The 15,603-nt window shown below is 49.2% G+C and overlaps 1 protein-coding gene across 1 annotated transcript in view; it reads left to right on the forward strand.

Moving 5' to 3' along the window:
- NRG2 (neuregulin 2) overlaps positions 1 to 15,603 on the forward strand; it is a gene marked incomplete at its 5' end in the record, with an annotated part of 172,618 nt that overhangs the window by 132,034 nt on the left and 24,981 nt on the right. Inside the window, 2 exons of the mRNA XM_082006172.1 lie at positions 4,322 to 4,442; positions 15,481 to 15,539. Of these exons, the coding sequence (XP_081862298.1) occupies positions 4,322 to 4,442; positions 15,481 to 15,539 (180 nt within the window). The remainder of the gene's footprint in view (positions 1 to 4,321; positions 4,443 to 15,480; positions 15,540 to 15,603) is intronic.

Raw genomic sequence — 15,603 nt, forward strand, 5'->3', positions numbered from 1 at the left:
GCAATCAGGCACCTTGGGAGGCTCTGGACTCCATGTTGCCATGTAGGAGTGAGATTTCAGGGTTAAAACAGGTAAAGATCTGTATTCTGTACATCAAAACTGAAAATGAACATTAAGAATTACTATGAATGGAATAGAGAACAAACAAGGGTGACATCAACGTCGTGTGTGTGCAGGAGGGCCTCGCCATCTCGAAAGGGAAAAGCAGAACCAGAGATGGCACAAAAAAGGACTGCAGCCAGGTCAACCGCTGTATGGGAAGCTACTAAAGAGATCATTGCTTTCCAGCTAGGGAAGGAGGTCCTGACTGTGCCTGTAAAGCCACAGGTAGCACAGGGGAAATGAGTGGGGGTGGTGACTTTTTCTTCTAATACAAGAGCCAGGAAGAGGCAGGTTTAAAAGAAGTAAATGGAGATGTGTCTTTGCACACTGTGTACATAACACTGGAAGTCTTGTCACAAACGTTGTGGCTGCTGCAAGATCAGATTTGTTCAAACAGCAACTAGACACGTTCGTGGAAGAGAAAGCCATCAAAGGCTATTAAATGTAAAGACACTGCAGCTGACTTAGGTAGTCTCTGAGCTGCTCATCCTAGATGGCCAGAAGAAAATTATCACTGCATGCTCGTGCTGGCCTGTTGGCCACTGTTAGAGACAAGGCAGGGCTTTGGTTTGGCCAGTGCTGCTCTGCTTATGGTCTTATAATGGCCTGTATTTCATGACACTCTCTTCTCAACAGGGAACTGGGCTGACTGCCTCTTTTCGTAGCCCTTGCTAGAGCTCTGCTGCTAGCAAATGGACCATAGTAATATGATTCTGTGATTCAGTTTTAAAACACTTTGTGCTTCTTCGGGAGAAGAGGCATGGTACTGGCAGAAAACAGGATTTAAAAGATAAGAACTTTAACAAGGTGCTTCTAGGAGAACTGATCAACCACTATTTTTCTGACAGGCATAGCTCTGTTGACAGCCGTCTTTCAAGAAGTGCACAACATGCATGACCCAAGCCTCATTCTTGTCAGTCTCTTTGTTTAAAAGGAGCAAAATTGTTTATATGGGATGAAAATCCCATGCAATCTCTTGGCGGTCAGCACTGTAACCCACTCTGGTATCACAGCGTCACACAGCACTGCATCTTCCTGTCCACCTTCTCTGGTGGAAAGGGCACCTTTTTATCTGAGGTGTTTTCTACGGGGAGGTTTCTGGGCTCTCTTTTTATTTCTCCCTCTCTTCAACTCCCTTACTGTGGGAAGGCTCACTCCAGAATCCTTTCCTGTAGGATTTAGGATGTGAGACTTTGCCAGACGGATCGTTTTGCTTGCTGGCAACCGGTACATTTGGTGGTTGCAGGGGTGGCGGCTTCCTGCAGGCTGTGCTTGTTCTTCACCCACGTGCCTTTCAGTTTGCGCCAGTGCTTTGGCTCGTGAGGTTTCAGTGCTCCCTGACCTGACGGCACGCTCGCAGCTTTGAGAGAGACCTGTCCCTTCTGCGGTTTTGAGGTACTTCAGTGGAAGCCTGCAAGGGCTCCAAATCGAAGGCCGCCCTGTGAGCGGCTTTCAGCAGCTCCCGTGCTGCGTGCTGGCCAGGCAGCGCTCGGGCAGGGTTTGAAGGGGCAGTGGCTGCTGCGTGCCTGCTCCCCTGCGGTTCTCGCACCGCCCCGGCAGGCCCCTGCCTGCTCTGCCGCCGCCGCTGCCGCCGCGAGACCGGCGCAGCCAGCGCCGAGCGCACGGCAGCGGCCAGCGGGCAGCTCCTGCCAGCCCTGCGCAACCTGCCGCTTCCCGTGCACGGGCACCGCGCAGCCCGTGCGCAGCCCGGCTCCGGCTGCGGTTTGGGACACAGCTGCATGCTGCCAGGCTAGGTTTTCTTTTCATGCTCATTTTTGAAGTGGCATTCGGTGTTAAGACTTGGTTTAAGCGGCCGGATCAAACATTAGCTGAAGGAGAGGCCTTGCAAAGACAGCCCAGGTGCTATTACACACGGTTAGAGCTCCTCTGTCCTGAACCCAGAGCTCTCCACTGGCCTTAGAAGAAATGTGCTACTATCTCGTAAAGGTATAAATTATACAGGCTTGTTACAAAGCCATTGCGATGGCTTTGCCTCCTAATTCCCGTTAATCTTAACTGGAAGGGAGCGCTGAATTTCCCTATAGAAGTTTGGGCGTTTTCATAATTGAGGGTTTTTTGCAGGACTCCTTTGGTGGCGTGGTCAAATCATCATCTGTTCTAAAACCCAGCGTACACTCTAGTATGTGTACACTACATTTGGCTCTGCACATTTGGCTCCCAGCTGTCTGGTGTTACGTGCCCTAGGAGGGGAGCAGCTATTTGCTGTCCCAGGGCCACGTGCGTTTTCAGTCTTTGCTGAAGTATTTGCCATGTCTGGTTTGCAGAGCACTTTGGGACAACTCGCTCTGCCCTGGATAGCTGTGAAAAGACAACCCCGGAGGCAATGGTTATTCGGGGCAAAGCATAGAAATAGCTCTGCTTGCTGCACAACCCTGGCGTTGTCAGACAGTGGAAGGCGTTGACTCCCCTGTGGGAGCAGAAAACAATGGGGTTGGACAACGCATCGGTTCAAACAAAATTAACAGTAAGCTTGGCTCTGCCTTGAGCTGGGTGCAGGTAACAGTGCGGGGTACTCCTGCTGTGCACAGCCCGATGAGCAAACTCCCCATTCGGAGAGGCATGGACCTCATGCAGCCAGAGATAGTCCTAAAAGCGAGAGAGCCAGCACAAGCTTTTTCGGTTGCTCATGTGCCAAGCATCACCCAAATGTGAGCGGCTTCATAGGACGCTGGGAGCCCTCCTTTACCTGTGAGAGCCTGGACCTGCCCCGGAGCCGGGGCGTGGGAGCGGAGGCTGGCAGGCTGCAGCTGGAGGCAGCAGCGCAGGCACCGCGGCAGCCGCTGAGCCTGCTGCCGAGGCGGGACGGGCACGGGGGCTGCCCCGGGCGTGGGGAGCAGCACCGGCGTCCTCGGGGCAGGCTCTGGCATGCCTCACTGGTTGTCTTGTGGTTCTGACTAGCTCCTGCCTGGGGCTCTGGCTCCAGCCTTCTTCCTCGAATCCTGTGTCAATGAAGTGTTCAGTCTTCAGCGGCTGGTCTGAAGTCACTAACCTCGCCATGAGGTTCGTTCATGCTTTGGAAAACAGGATGGAGGAGGTTGTCGCCTCGGAAACCTCGAGTACAGCATAGAAGGTGCTGGAAAGTAGATAGTAGCCACACTGCTGGAGACGTGACTGTGTTAGGGTACAAGTGTTAGGGTATAAGCAAGGTGAGTAGTCTGAGAAGGGGGACTATCTTTAATGAGATTAAGTATACAGTTGGAAAAAGAGCTTTTGAGTGCCCAGCCCTTTTCTCAGTTATGTGAAGATGGATCTGTATTCCCCAAAGCTGGTCTTGCTTTTGTAACCTGTATCAGTTGCTCTGAGGAAAGATTTTTTGGTTTCTAGAAGCCTTTGTCTTGCCTATGGAGACTCTCTGTTTTGGACTGTAAGTTTGTCTGAGTCATCCAGAGATAGGAATTGCACTGAAATTCTGCAGAGTACCATCAGTTTTGTTTGTACCTTATGGGGCTGGAAAGCTTTTCTCCAGAAAGAAATTCCGATTTGGAAGAGCATCTGTATCCCAGGAAACTTGAATAATGCTGGCTGCCTCCCTTTTAGCACAGACTGGGGCTGACTGACTTCTGCTTTGCCCATTGGGGCATGGCAGAGAAGTGCTCAGAAATAGGGGAGGGAGAGAGGAAGCTGTTCTTGCTTGCGCTGGACCTGCTCTGGGGACAATGAGGGCACCTGCTTCTGGCTCTGAAAACTTATTTCCTCCCAGCGATGTGGAGCAATGAAATACCCCCTGCAGTGCTGCTGGATCTCGGTCCAGTGTCGTGATGCACATCAGGCCTCAGCAGCACGCCCCTGGGACTCCGTGACTCTGCAGCACACGCTCCTTCGAACCGCCCGCCTGCCCGCTGGCGCAGGGTCGCATGCACGTATAAGGGGAGGGCAAGGAGAAGTGAGAAAGGGGCACTTTTCCCTACAGCTTGCTAAAAAGATGGTCTTGTCCTGACATGTTGGCTGCTTAGAGGAGGGCATGTCCTCAGCTCCTCACTCGGCCACTTTTGCTGGGAAAGGAAAGGTCAAGTTTGCATCCCTAGGTCCTGGAGAGGTGAAGGTGGGTCTGAAGGCACAGGCTGAGGTTTGTAGCTCTGGGGTTTTTATCTTGGCAAATAAGCTAGTTGAAAATCAACTAAGAAAACAGAATTGCCCAACAAAGGAAATAACAATATATCCTTTTTGTGTGTGTGTTGTTTTTTTTTTTTCCCTGCAGTAACCACAACTCTCTCCTCCTGGTCCGGGCATGCTAGAAAATGCAACGAAACAGCCAAGTCCTATTGTGTCAATGGTGGGGTATGCTACTACATCGAGGGGATTAATCAGCTGTCTTGCAAGTAAGTGAGTGTAGTTCTTGTGACAATATGGAAATTACTTGGCTGGGGCAGAGGAGACCGCTGTGCAACTGCTGGAGGAGGGGTAGCTCTGAAATTCTCCTGGCAATCGCAGTTTGAGCTGTGCAGGTTCAGAAAAGGAGACTAGAGGGGCAGGGGTGGGGGAGGAGGGTTCATATTTTCTTTTTTGTGTGAGTGCCACTGTTCACTTTTCCTGACTCTTCCTCTCAGAATTTGTTTGTCCTGACTGTTTCCTTTCCCTTTCTCCCCTTTCTCCTCTGCAGCTTCAGGGAAGGTCAGGTCCCTTTTGCTCTCCCTGACCTAGGTCAAAGCTCCGCATCCCCCGCTGACACGTCCTCCCCGCCGAGCAGGGGGGCTTTCCCCACGGCACAGCCCCTGGAGGGGTCCCTTGCTAAGACCTGCCTCTTACCTCTCCTGTCCGCGCTTCACTGGCCCAGAGCGGGTTTACCACTCAGCTGCTCACCACCCTGTGCCACTTCGTGGCAGCCTGTGGGTTGTTTATTTCTCCCCTTCAAATGTTAAAACCTGCAAAAAAACCCAGGGAGGCATACTAAGTTACCCTTAAAATGAAATTTCTTGGTGAGGTTAAAGTGAGGCTGCACAGTCTGAGGGATGTGGAATGGGATGTGAGACCTTTTCACCTCTGGTTCAAACCTGTCGCCGCGGGCTATCGGGATAGCGCCTCACCGCTCAGCCCCTGCTCCTAATGGGGCCTGAATGCAAAGTGCCAGTGCTGGCGATGCGGGAACCCAAAGCACGCCCGTACCTGCCCCGCGGCTCCAGCGCAGTGAGCGTCTGCTGGTGCCCTGGGTGCGCAGTCGCTGAGCAGACGCGGGCAGCTCTGAGCTCACCGCGGCATCCAGGTGTCACAGTGCCCAGCCTGGAGAAGCCCAGCGCTGACTGTCTTCTCCCTGTGGAGACACGCAGCTAAAGGTATTTACATCCGTGGATGTCAACCTAGTACCCCTGCCACTGCATGGTGTGTTGCCCACTAGACAACCTCAGCTCCTCAGGCCTTGAAGGACGCATCTGAACAGAACCATCACCGCTCCTGGAAGGGCTGTGAGGTGGATTGTGCTTAGCACAACTCCTCGCTTCTCCCAGTAGTCCTTTGTCTTGGCAAGGAGCAGTAGGAAAGACCATGTGGAAATGCATTCTGCTCAACTCCTGTGCTCCCACTTTCCAATGCAGGATCAACTGTGGCGGGGAGGACACAGGATGAACAGCATCTTCCAGTTCTCCCAGGCTTGCCACTTCAGATGTGAAAAGAGACGGGTAGGACCGAAACCAGATGCTGTGGTCCTCCACTTTTCCCATGTGTGTGAAGTGAGAGCAGCCCTTGTACACTACAGACCTGTGCTTTAGGGTAGTTGTCTCTGCCATTGGCTTCTTGGTGGCACTGTAAGATCATCTCACCAGTGTGTCCCATAGGAAACATGGGAGAGGCCCCATATGATGAATCAAAGTCACAGCCACCATTCTGGCGTAGCTGTAGCCCCAGGAAGCCACAGCAGTTCCAGTCTTTTCACGCTGGGAAGGGCTCAACCCCTGAAGCTTGGAGAAGTGTATGAATCAATATCTCTATCTGTAAGCAACATGATGGTGACAAAAGCATAGATTTCAAGTCTATTTCTTCTGGGAAGAACCTGAATCCAGATCAAGACTTTGCAAATCAGACTGATTTCTAATTACAGCAAGAGTTACCTGAACTCCTGCCATATGCAGCTATAATGGTAAGGCTCCACTTTTCCTGATGAAGGATACATGTGGTAGTTATCAAGTGTCTTCAGCAGACAGTCTGTTTTAACCAAAGTAATTCCAGCCTTGCGAAGAAACAGTCTACCTTCAAACCAGGCTGCTATGATAGCTGATGAAGAGAGAGGAAGCTCAGTGATGGATTCCATTAAGATTTCATGTGCCATATGAAAGAGACCTAATTATTTCATATCATTTGAAAGCCTTAATTCCTTACTTGCAGATGGTAAAATTATTTCCTTTTCTGATGAGTCCCAAGATACCAATTGCTAAAACCAGACGAGAATTGAATGGATGTGTATGGAAGGGCAGGAGAGTGTTAACCAAAAGAGAGTGCTTTGAAGGTCTGCACTGTCACTATTCATCTGCCAGAAAAGACAGTTCTGTGATAACAGGAACCCAGAGGACCCAAGTGCCTTCCACACAGTACAGTCATTTCTGATCTTACTGCTTGAGGAGATATCTGGATGTTCGTTCTTCTTCGCTGTTTTTATCATTAAATCATAGAATGAAGATAAGAATTCCTGGCTTTTGAAGTGGTGTAATTTTAGAGTTTCTGGACTCCAGAAGGCAATAGTTAGTTATTGAGGAATGCAGAAGCATTTGAACTGAACATAGTATTTCCCATAAAATGGCTTTCCCAATAAACACGGACCATTCATGCAGAAGGCTGATGATGGATAAATGGACTTCACATTTGCCTGCCTGCAAAATAGCAAAATATTGAAATGTTTCGCAGCTTCCTTGCTGCATCAAGACAGATCTGCTGCTGTGGTTTGTGAAAGATAAAAATGATACAGATTCGGAGGAGAAACTGGAGGAGGCAAAGATGCAGGCTTTGACCTGCATTTCTGAACTCTGTAACATGGGAGCCAGCCTTGGTCCTCCAGCCATGCCATGCCTCTGAGACATGAGCATGGAGGAGATCAATAGGTCCTTCTGCACACAACCTCTTCAAATGCCTTGGAGATCAAACAAGAGCTGCATGAGCATCCTGAGCCAGGAAAAACACATGTGTCTGTGTGCTGTTCCCACTTTACTATTCTGAGTCAGCAGGGCTGACTCTTGTGGGGGTCTTCTGGCACCGTGTGCCAGCTTGCAGCCCTCCTTCACTGAGTGCTAAGGAGATTCTAGCACCTCGGCACCCATGTGATGTTACCAGCCTTTCCAATACCATCTATCAGAAAACAGAGTTTTAGTGTGTTCTTGTTCACTACCTGCCACCATGCTGTAATCAGCTTCTTGGAATGGATGTCATTGTTTGCAGCGGTCCACAAGCATAGGAGATCCTTCCTGTAGATGTTACCCCTGGCACTCTGGAGCAAAAAGAGCAACTGGGTTCTCCAATTATTTTTTCTCCTGAAGTGGCTCATACTTGATTTGTTACAGATATCACCTGAATTGGCAGCTGGCCTTTTATTATTTTTTAACAGGCTTCCAGAAATGTATTCCTCTTGGTCTTTTAAATTCTGGGGAGCAAACTGCCTGTAAACCCACCTCCTCCATCCCTTTTCAATACACTTCAGCTAGACCTTGGACAATGCGTTTTCTTCACTGGGGAAGAGCTCAGAACAGACTTGGAGCTGTTCCAGAAATTGTGTCTTTTTTGGACTGTGTGCTTGCATAATTTTTTCCTTAATTTGAAGCAAATTCTACACATGCTAGTGTCAAAGGAAACCTGAACATGATACAATCTGTGCTGTTATCCTGACTCTGCAAACAGACCACCTGGAAGTTAGATGGGAGAAGTGTGATCTGCCTCAGATATTCTGCAAATTTTCGGCATAAACCCAGGAAACGACTAAGCCACACACATACAGAATTGACTCAACAGCCCTCGTAAATTAAAAAGCCCCAGGCTGTTGTTGACAGGAAGAATTTCTCGACCCTCCTCCAGACCATTTTGCTCAGAGAGGCCTTACAAGTTGGACTGGTTTCTCACCATAATGGTAGGGAAATGGCAAGTTTGAGTAGAGCAAATTCCAGTGCCTGCAGAAGGGATGCACACAAGCAAGTCTCAAGGCCTTGAGCTGGGCTGGGACACAGAAGGGCGGTGACTGGTTTGTTGTGTCCAGTTGAACACAGCGTGGGATGGCTAGCAGCCTCTGATCTTGGGTCTGCCTTGGTCCTGGAGCCCATTGGGTTCTTGGCAAAACTTGGAGCAGTTTGAGGCGGCACTAATCTTTTATTGCTGGGTGCCATGACCCACGGGTTTGTGCTAGGATGTGTATCACAGCAGAAATACTCTTTTTCTCAGTTAGGTCTTGGCACACATTATCTACAATTGGGGTCTTCCCAGCCAAAGAAATAAACAAAGCCAAGTCTCATTGCTGCACAGTCCTTCTCTGCCCACTTAAACGCACTTTGTGACTCTTTTGTGTGGTTGGTGTCATCAAAGGGTCTGGTACCCTGGGCCAGGATCTTCCTAAATTGCATGGGATCAGAAGACTTAAAGAGCTTTACAGAGCAACACCCCCCATCATGTTGGACTGGTTGTGCTTGCAAGAGTCGGGCTGAAGGATTTACAAATGCTGACAGATAAACAGACTCTCTGGGTTTGGGCTGAGAGAATTGTGTTACTTGAGAGAGTGGGGTCAGAGGCCTGGAGGACCTCAGACAAAAAGTGAAACTCATGGAGAGAATATAAACCAAAACAAAGCAAAAGAGAAAAGATCAATTCATTTTTAAACTAGCTGATGTATGCAAATCACCAATTTAGAAAATTACATGTTCGCTTCCTATAAGCCCGTTTGCTTACCTCCTCCATGTATATTGTTTCCTGCAGATTTTCCCAGGAAAGGGGAAAGATCATTCTGAAGGCTTAGCCACTTTGCCAGCTCCCCTGTGCTTTTCCAGAGCACCTTTCAAAGGGGTGAACATCAGGCTGATCTCCTATGATCGTGGTCCTCCTTGCAGCACGGCTTGCTCAGCCCCCCTGTGGTGTCAGGAGCTATGCCATCCTTCTCAATGAGTCTGCTGATTTGGTCAGCACAAGCTGCACATTGCACAACCACAAGGATGTCACTTTGCCAGGATATATGAGCAGTTCTGTGGGGAGGTGTTGCAACGTCCTTGGAAATGAAGAGCCCATAGTGTTGAGCTAGGGGTGAAAATTTCCACATCCTGTTCCAGATCTCCTGAACCAGCCAGGACTCATTCTTTGGGGTTTGCATGCTGTTTATCTTGGGCAATGAGATCAGGTACCTTTTTGGGTTCAAGTGGCCTGTCTATGCATCCTGTTCAATGCGTCCTTTTTAACACACGTATACCTGTAGCAGACCCTTGAGAGCCATCAGAGTGTGGAAGCTGATCCTGCAACAGCAAGGCTCAGTGAAGACAACAGCAGAGATCCTGCTGAGCTCCCACAACTCAATCGGAGCTGTGCTGTTGCCTTCACTGAGTCCAGCAGTGGGTGTCCCTGCAGTTTGGACTCTACTATACAGCAAACATGCCTTGATTAGCTGCTCTGGATAAGGCCTATGCATTTATTCTGGATGCCTTCTTTTCTTCCCATCAGCGATTTTGTGGAGTCCAGCCTTTTGTGGCTCTCCAGAGCTTGATCATCTCGGACTGGTCAGGGGACAATGACAGAACTGTCTTCTTTTTCACCCTTCACACAAATAAGCAACATGCTTGAAACATTTCTCCATTTGCTTATATCAGTGCATTGTGTCCTTCTGCTACAGCTTCTCCTTATCCCGTTATTTTAAAGCACCTGCTCGTTGACATTCTTCTGTAACAGGGATTGCATTATGAGAGCTACCGAATTTGGCATACGTTAATTAAGATCTGGGGGAGCAAAGAAAATGTGCCAACCCTTGTAAGATATAGATCAACCGCTGGGCAGAAAAAGTTTTGCTTCCAGCAGCAACATCATGATAATGATCTTATTAATTAATAGTTGCAAATAATTAACAATGATTATTGCTCTGGGCAAAAGGTCAAAGTTTCTCAATTTTCATAAATAGCTGCTCTGCAAACAACATAGAAATGGGTCATTCAAACCATTTTGGTTTGTACTTTTTGAGATGCTTTATTTGGCTGTTCATCTTACTGCATTTTTTTTTTGCCACATAAATATGTAACTGCAATTCATCCTGAACCCGAGAGCAGAACTTTGTGGATGTTTTCGAAATGGGGTAAAAAAAAAAAAGTCTTAAGGAATTGGTCAAAACTGAAAGAATCGGACATTTTCCAGCAACAACAGAATCTGGACAGAAAAATCCCTAACCAGTTTTCTCAATGGCATTTGCAAGCAGCAAATTTTCAGATGTGGCAATTTTTTGAAGTTTTCATCCACAGAAGGAAGGAGTTAAGCAAGGGCAGTCTTGGGGGTTCTCCACACAGGCTAGAGAGGGGTCAAGGTACTGTCTACAAGAGGTTGGTGCAGCCTTGTACTTCCCCAAGACTGTTCCTACAGATACAGCTTTGTCCGCTTCCCTTGGCCTTTGAGGAGAGACATGTTGGGCCTCCTTGACACCAGTGAGTGGACCAGGAAGTCCAAAGGTAGTATTTGCAGGAATAGTCCACCATCTGTGTAGTCCCTGCAAGACTTTCAAAAGGAGGGATTCCATTTTCCTGGGATGTTTTAGCCAGCTGAAACCTCTTGACTAGGGTCAAATGTGCAGGAAGGATGATCAAAGACCATCTCATGGCTCTCGACCTTAGTGAGCCTTAACTTTCAGGTATGTCCCTCAGGCCACATGCATGGCCACTGAAGAAGAGCTGCCCAGAAGCCCTTCCCACAGGCAGCAGATTCGTCATGCAGAAGGGGTGCTTTCTATTGCTCTTCCTCTCCAAACTGGGAGACTCGTGCCATGCATGCTGGAAATTTCTTTCCTAGAAGTCACATTTGTAGCCATAGCGACAAATAACAAATCATCTTCACCAGCCTAGAAGTATAAGATGGCTGAAAAAAAAGGAACGATGAGCACTGCATGTTTTCAAAGGTCTCCTGGTCACTGTTGCTGCCAGCAGCCTTGCTTAGGAGGAACCAGGACCCAGGGATGCCCAAGTGGCACATGTGTCTTGACAGCTTGTACACTGGCTTGGGAGGTGACAGAACGTGCTCATGTTCATGAGGGCTTCTTTTCTGTCACTTTTTCCTGTGCGGATTCACTAGTAACTAAAGATGAAGATAAAGACAGCCTGAGCTGTCCTAGACACAGAGAAGACCGTTATCTACTGCCTTCTGTGTAGAAAGCTCTTCTCCCCACCCATGCTAGGCTGACTGCAGAGGTCTGAAGGTGGGCTATATGGTAGCTGTCATAGCATCAAAGCTTCTTTGACACTTTTCTGTTATGCTTTTTCACTTCTCACCAATTTCTTTCTCTGAGTTTTTATTTTATTTCCTTCCACCAATTCTCACCCGATTTTCAGTCTTTCCTTAATGGCATGCAGCTTCAGTCACACTCAAGTTCCAGCCTTGGCTGACCTCTTGCAGATGTGTGGCTGAGACAGTTTTAGCTCCTTTCAGACAAAGTGCCCCTCTTTGAGGTGGGTTTTGCTTCATTCAGCAGCACCCTTGAGGCCCTTCAGTGTGCTCACAACATACATGAAGTCTCAGATCCCAGACAAATGGGCAGCACATTGCAAGCTAAACTGGATACCCTTGAAGACTCTCAATAAGTGGTGATGAATAAACTTCATAAGGACTGGGAAGACACCTTCTATTTTGGATGCCTTGTTCAAACCCCGGTGCAATCTCTTAAAGGTTTCTCCAAAGTCATGCTTCCCTAGGGCTGACCCTGTGAGTCTGCATCACTCAGCTGCCTCAGGTTTGTGCTCTTTGATTGCTAACAGGGCATGTTCTTCACGCCACTTCCCAGCACCAGCTTCCATTGCTTCATCATGGGGAAGGTCAACAGGCCTCATGACTGATGGTAACCCCTTGGGCTGGGCTTTCCTTGGGAGCTAGCTGGGCTCCCTGGTATTGAAATGTCATTACTGGTATGTCTCCTTTTCCTGTGCTCCAAGATAAATGTCCAAGAATGAGAAAAGAGGGTGAGTTCTTCAAAGACACTTGCCTGACCAGGGAGTCAGATTTCCAGTTTCAAAAGTGACTTGGATACTGAGAAACTTAAGTGTATGACTGGGGAGTTCAGTGAAGCCTCATGCAGAGCCATGCCCTTAAGTTCTCCCCAAGCAGTTTGGGATGCACAAATATCCCAGCACACTCCCACATGGAGGTGTTAGCACAGGTCCCAAAAAGCAGATGCTATGTAGCACAGAAAACAGGTTTGCTCGTGGGCAGTGAGGGTGCACCATCTTTTTTGCTCAGTGCAGACCTACCAAAACTGCAGTGAAAACCAGCAAGAAATCAAGTGCCAAAAGCCACGTCAATCATGCAGGGCCTTCCAAAGCTAAGAAAGGCAGAAGAACTGTTGAGAGGGACAGCAGGTGAAATGTCCCCTGGACGTGGGGCACCCTGCCTTGGAGAACTGGGAAATGCATTCTTTAGGGGGAAAGTCGGGCAGGTTTGGAGCTGTGAAGGTGTTGAAGTGGAGAAGGACAGTAGATGGGATGGAGAGATTATGCAGCCTTTTATTGGCTATAGCTTTTTGTTGGATCGTGCTGGATTCAGAGGTGTATCTGCAGGTCCCCTGTAGGCATCCAGCATCCAGCATTGAGGCTCAGACTCCCTCTGAAGTGCCAGCAGGTTGTCCCACCGGTGGATGACCTCCTTTAGGAGCTTGTGGCAGTGGTGTATCAGTGTGTCAGCAGATGCCTCAGCCTTCCCCCCGGGAGTATTAATGCAGGTCTCCAGGCAGGGATTAGACATCTGTGCACTGGGGGAATGGCACCAGCCATGTCCATCACCATAGCTGGGAAATCTTTACACCTTGTCCTGCCTTGCACCCGGCCACCTGGTACCTCCTCAAGTCCTCCCCCAGAACTCAGCTGAATCTCACCTCTCCCATTTGGAGAGGAGCCCTCCCTCTCGGAGAAGTCCGTACCCTTGCAGACCTGTCAGATGGGCTGGTGTACCCTTGATCTGTACAGATGGTGCAGATGCTGAGAGCCCCTAGTGCTCCCTCACATGCTGTGATTCCCACCTTCTGAACCAGTGTATGTCCATGATGAGGGAGAACTATTAAAAATCAAGGTTTTCTGGTCATAATGAGTAGGGAGGACTTCTCTAATTTCTACCTCTTCCCCCCAAGGGAACAAAATAGTTGCTGAAAAAAACTCTGTGTTCCCTTAAGCAAGTAGAGAGAAGCAGGAATTCATCTCTCTTCTTGACTTTTTTTAATTGCCACTAGAGTTGCGTATCTGTAACATACCTTCTAAACATAAATCTGTCAAGAACAACAAATGCTGCCATAGCCCTTGAGCAACAGTACAGAACTAATCTGCAAACAAGTTTTGGAACTACAAAGCTTTGGTCACATTAAACATCAAAGCCATCCCTTCCTCATCCCCTTCGCTGTGTCTGCAGACTGGGAGCAGGCGTTAGTGTACCTTTGGGAGGCACGAAAGGGTCAGATCTGCACTGCGCACACGGGGCTGGCAGTAAGCATGTGGCACCTGGACCTGGACCTGGACCTGGACCTGCCCCACTCCACCCTACCATATGCGCAGGTTGGGACCAGTCGTCTGACACTGTGCCGAGCCTGCTCTGGCTGCTTGCTGTCCTTCACAGTGGACCGACAGGGAGCTAAGCCACTGACCTCAGGCTCAGGACTCTGGTCCGTATCCTTTTTGCTGAGGTGTCTTTGAGTCCCTCCTTTGTTGACCAGCTGGGGCCTGCTGAACACTGAGGGACAGTGCGACCTTGTGGGTGGCAGCTGAGAGCAAGGAAGGCCTGACACGTACAGGGCACAGAGCCTGCAGCCCTGTTTAGCCCAGGAAGCTGGAAACCCGATGTTAAGATGCTAACTATAATGATAAAACCATCTTAAGCTCAGAGGAGGGAGAGTTTCGTTGGGGAGAGAGGAAAGGAGTTGTGGGACAGCCAGGTAGGAGCTGGGGCTTCAAGAAAGCTAGGAATGACTTTGAGGGACTATCCAAGGAGGCCAGAAGAAAAGATGTGAAGGAGAGAAATAAGTGCCTGGGGGAGAAGCATTTGACCGCCCGCAGCTGAGCTCCCATCGCTTCCCAGGTTCACCCACATCTGTGGCAGGTCACAACATAGAGTGTCTGGGTGTTGCTGCACTGTGAGTGGTTCAGCAGCTCCCACTGCACCCCTGCCCACGTCCCTGTGCTCCCCAAACCTGGATCAACCTGGGACCTGCTCCGGGGAGATTACTCATGAGCTGGTGCCCATGCCTGGTGGCCCTCGTCCGCAGGGTGCCACCCCTGCCGCTGCAGCATCATGCTAATGTATAACTGGTGCTCCGCGAGCTGGCACGTCCCCGCTCACCACTTAACGTTGACCGGGATAGCCTGAGAGAGCCTTGCAGCATGTGAGACCTGTTCGGTTCAGCTTTCTTCTCTGTCCCTTTCTCTCTGTTAACACAGAGACTCCGCACACGCTTTCTCTCTAACCGCAATGTAACCCCTTTCCCTGGAATGTCCTGTGGGTACTTCTGGGGTGACAATGGGAAGACGCTTGCCGTACACAAGGCTCACTGTCGCCTGGGCAGCTGCTCACTGCTCTGGTGCCTCTTGCCAGTCTTGTCTAGATAACAGCTTCAAGGAGAGCCTCTGAAAGTAGCATCCAGCCCATCTCAATCTTCCTGCCAGCTGGTGCTTCTAGCAGGTGAGAAGGAAGGAGGCAGGCAGAGGAGGAGAGGAGGCTGGCTGCTTCAAGACCCAGGCCAAAAATAGAGCTGAAATGCTGATGTTGCAGGTGCCTGGTTAAAGCAACGCGAAGAGTAAATACGCGCGTAAAGCCTTTATTTTTTCCATTCATCACAATGCACTTTTTATTTCTGACCTTAGCCTCAAGAATGGTGCCAGACATGTTCTGTGATTTCTCCCCTTTTCCCCTCCAGATGTCCAAATGGATTCTTCGGACAGAGATGTTTGGAGAAACTGCCTTTGCGATTGTACATGCCAGATCCTAAGCAAAGTATGTTTGAAGACAAAAAATGCACCACACTACTTAAAACCTCCCGGGCACAGCGGTGGATGTAGAGTGGTCTAGTCAGGGAAGGCTCTTGGTGTCAGCTTTGGGCTAGGGCTTAGGGATGCAGGTAAGGGTGAAGGCTGAGAGCAGACGGATAGGAGTTGTGGAAGGGATCAGAAGGGGCCTCAGTTCAGTCTGTTTGGGTGTCATTTTGCTATCTTGTTTCTCTCTTTCTGGTTTTCTTTCTTCCGGTAGGTGTCCGATCGAATTCACAGGAGACCGGTGTCAGCATTTCGCAATGGTCAGCTTCTCCAGTATGTCTCTTTCTACTTCTCTCTCTCCCTGGTTATTGTAGCTCTGTGTCGTGTCCTTAAAGCA

This window comes from Phaethon aethereus (assembly GCF_964289735.1).
Source record: "Phaethon aethereus genome assembly, chromosome: 14".
Classification (NCBI taxonomy): Eukaryota; Metazoa; Chordata; class Aves; order Phaethontiformes; family Phaethontidae; genus Phaethon; species Phaethon aethereus.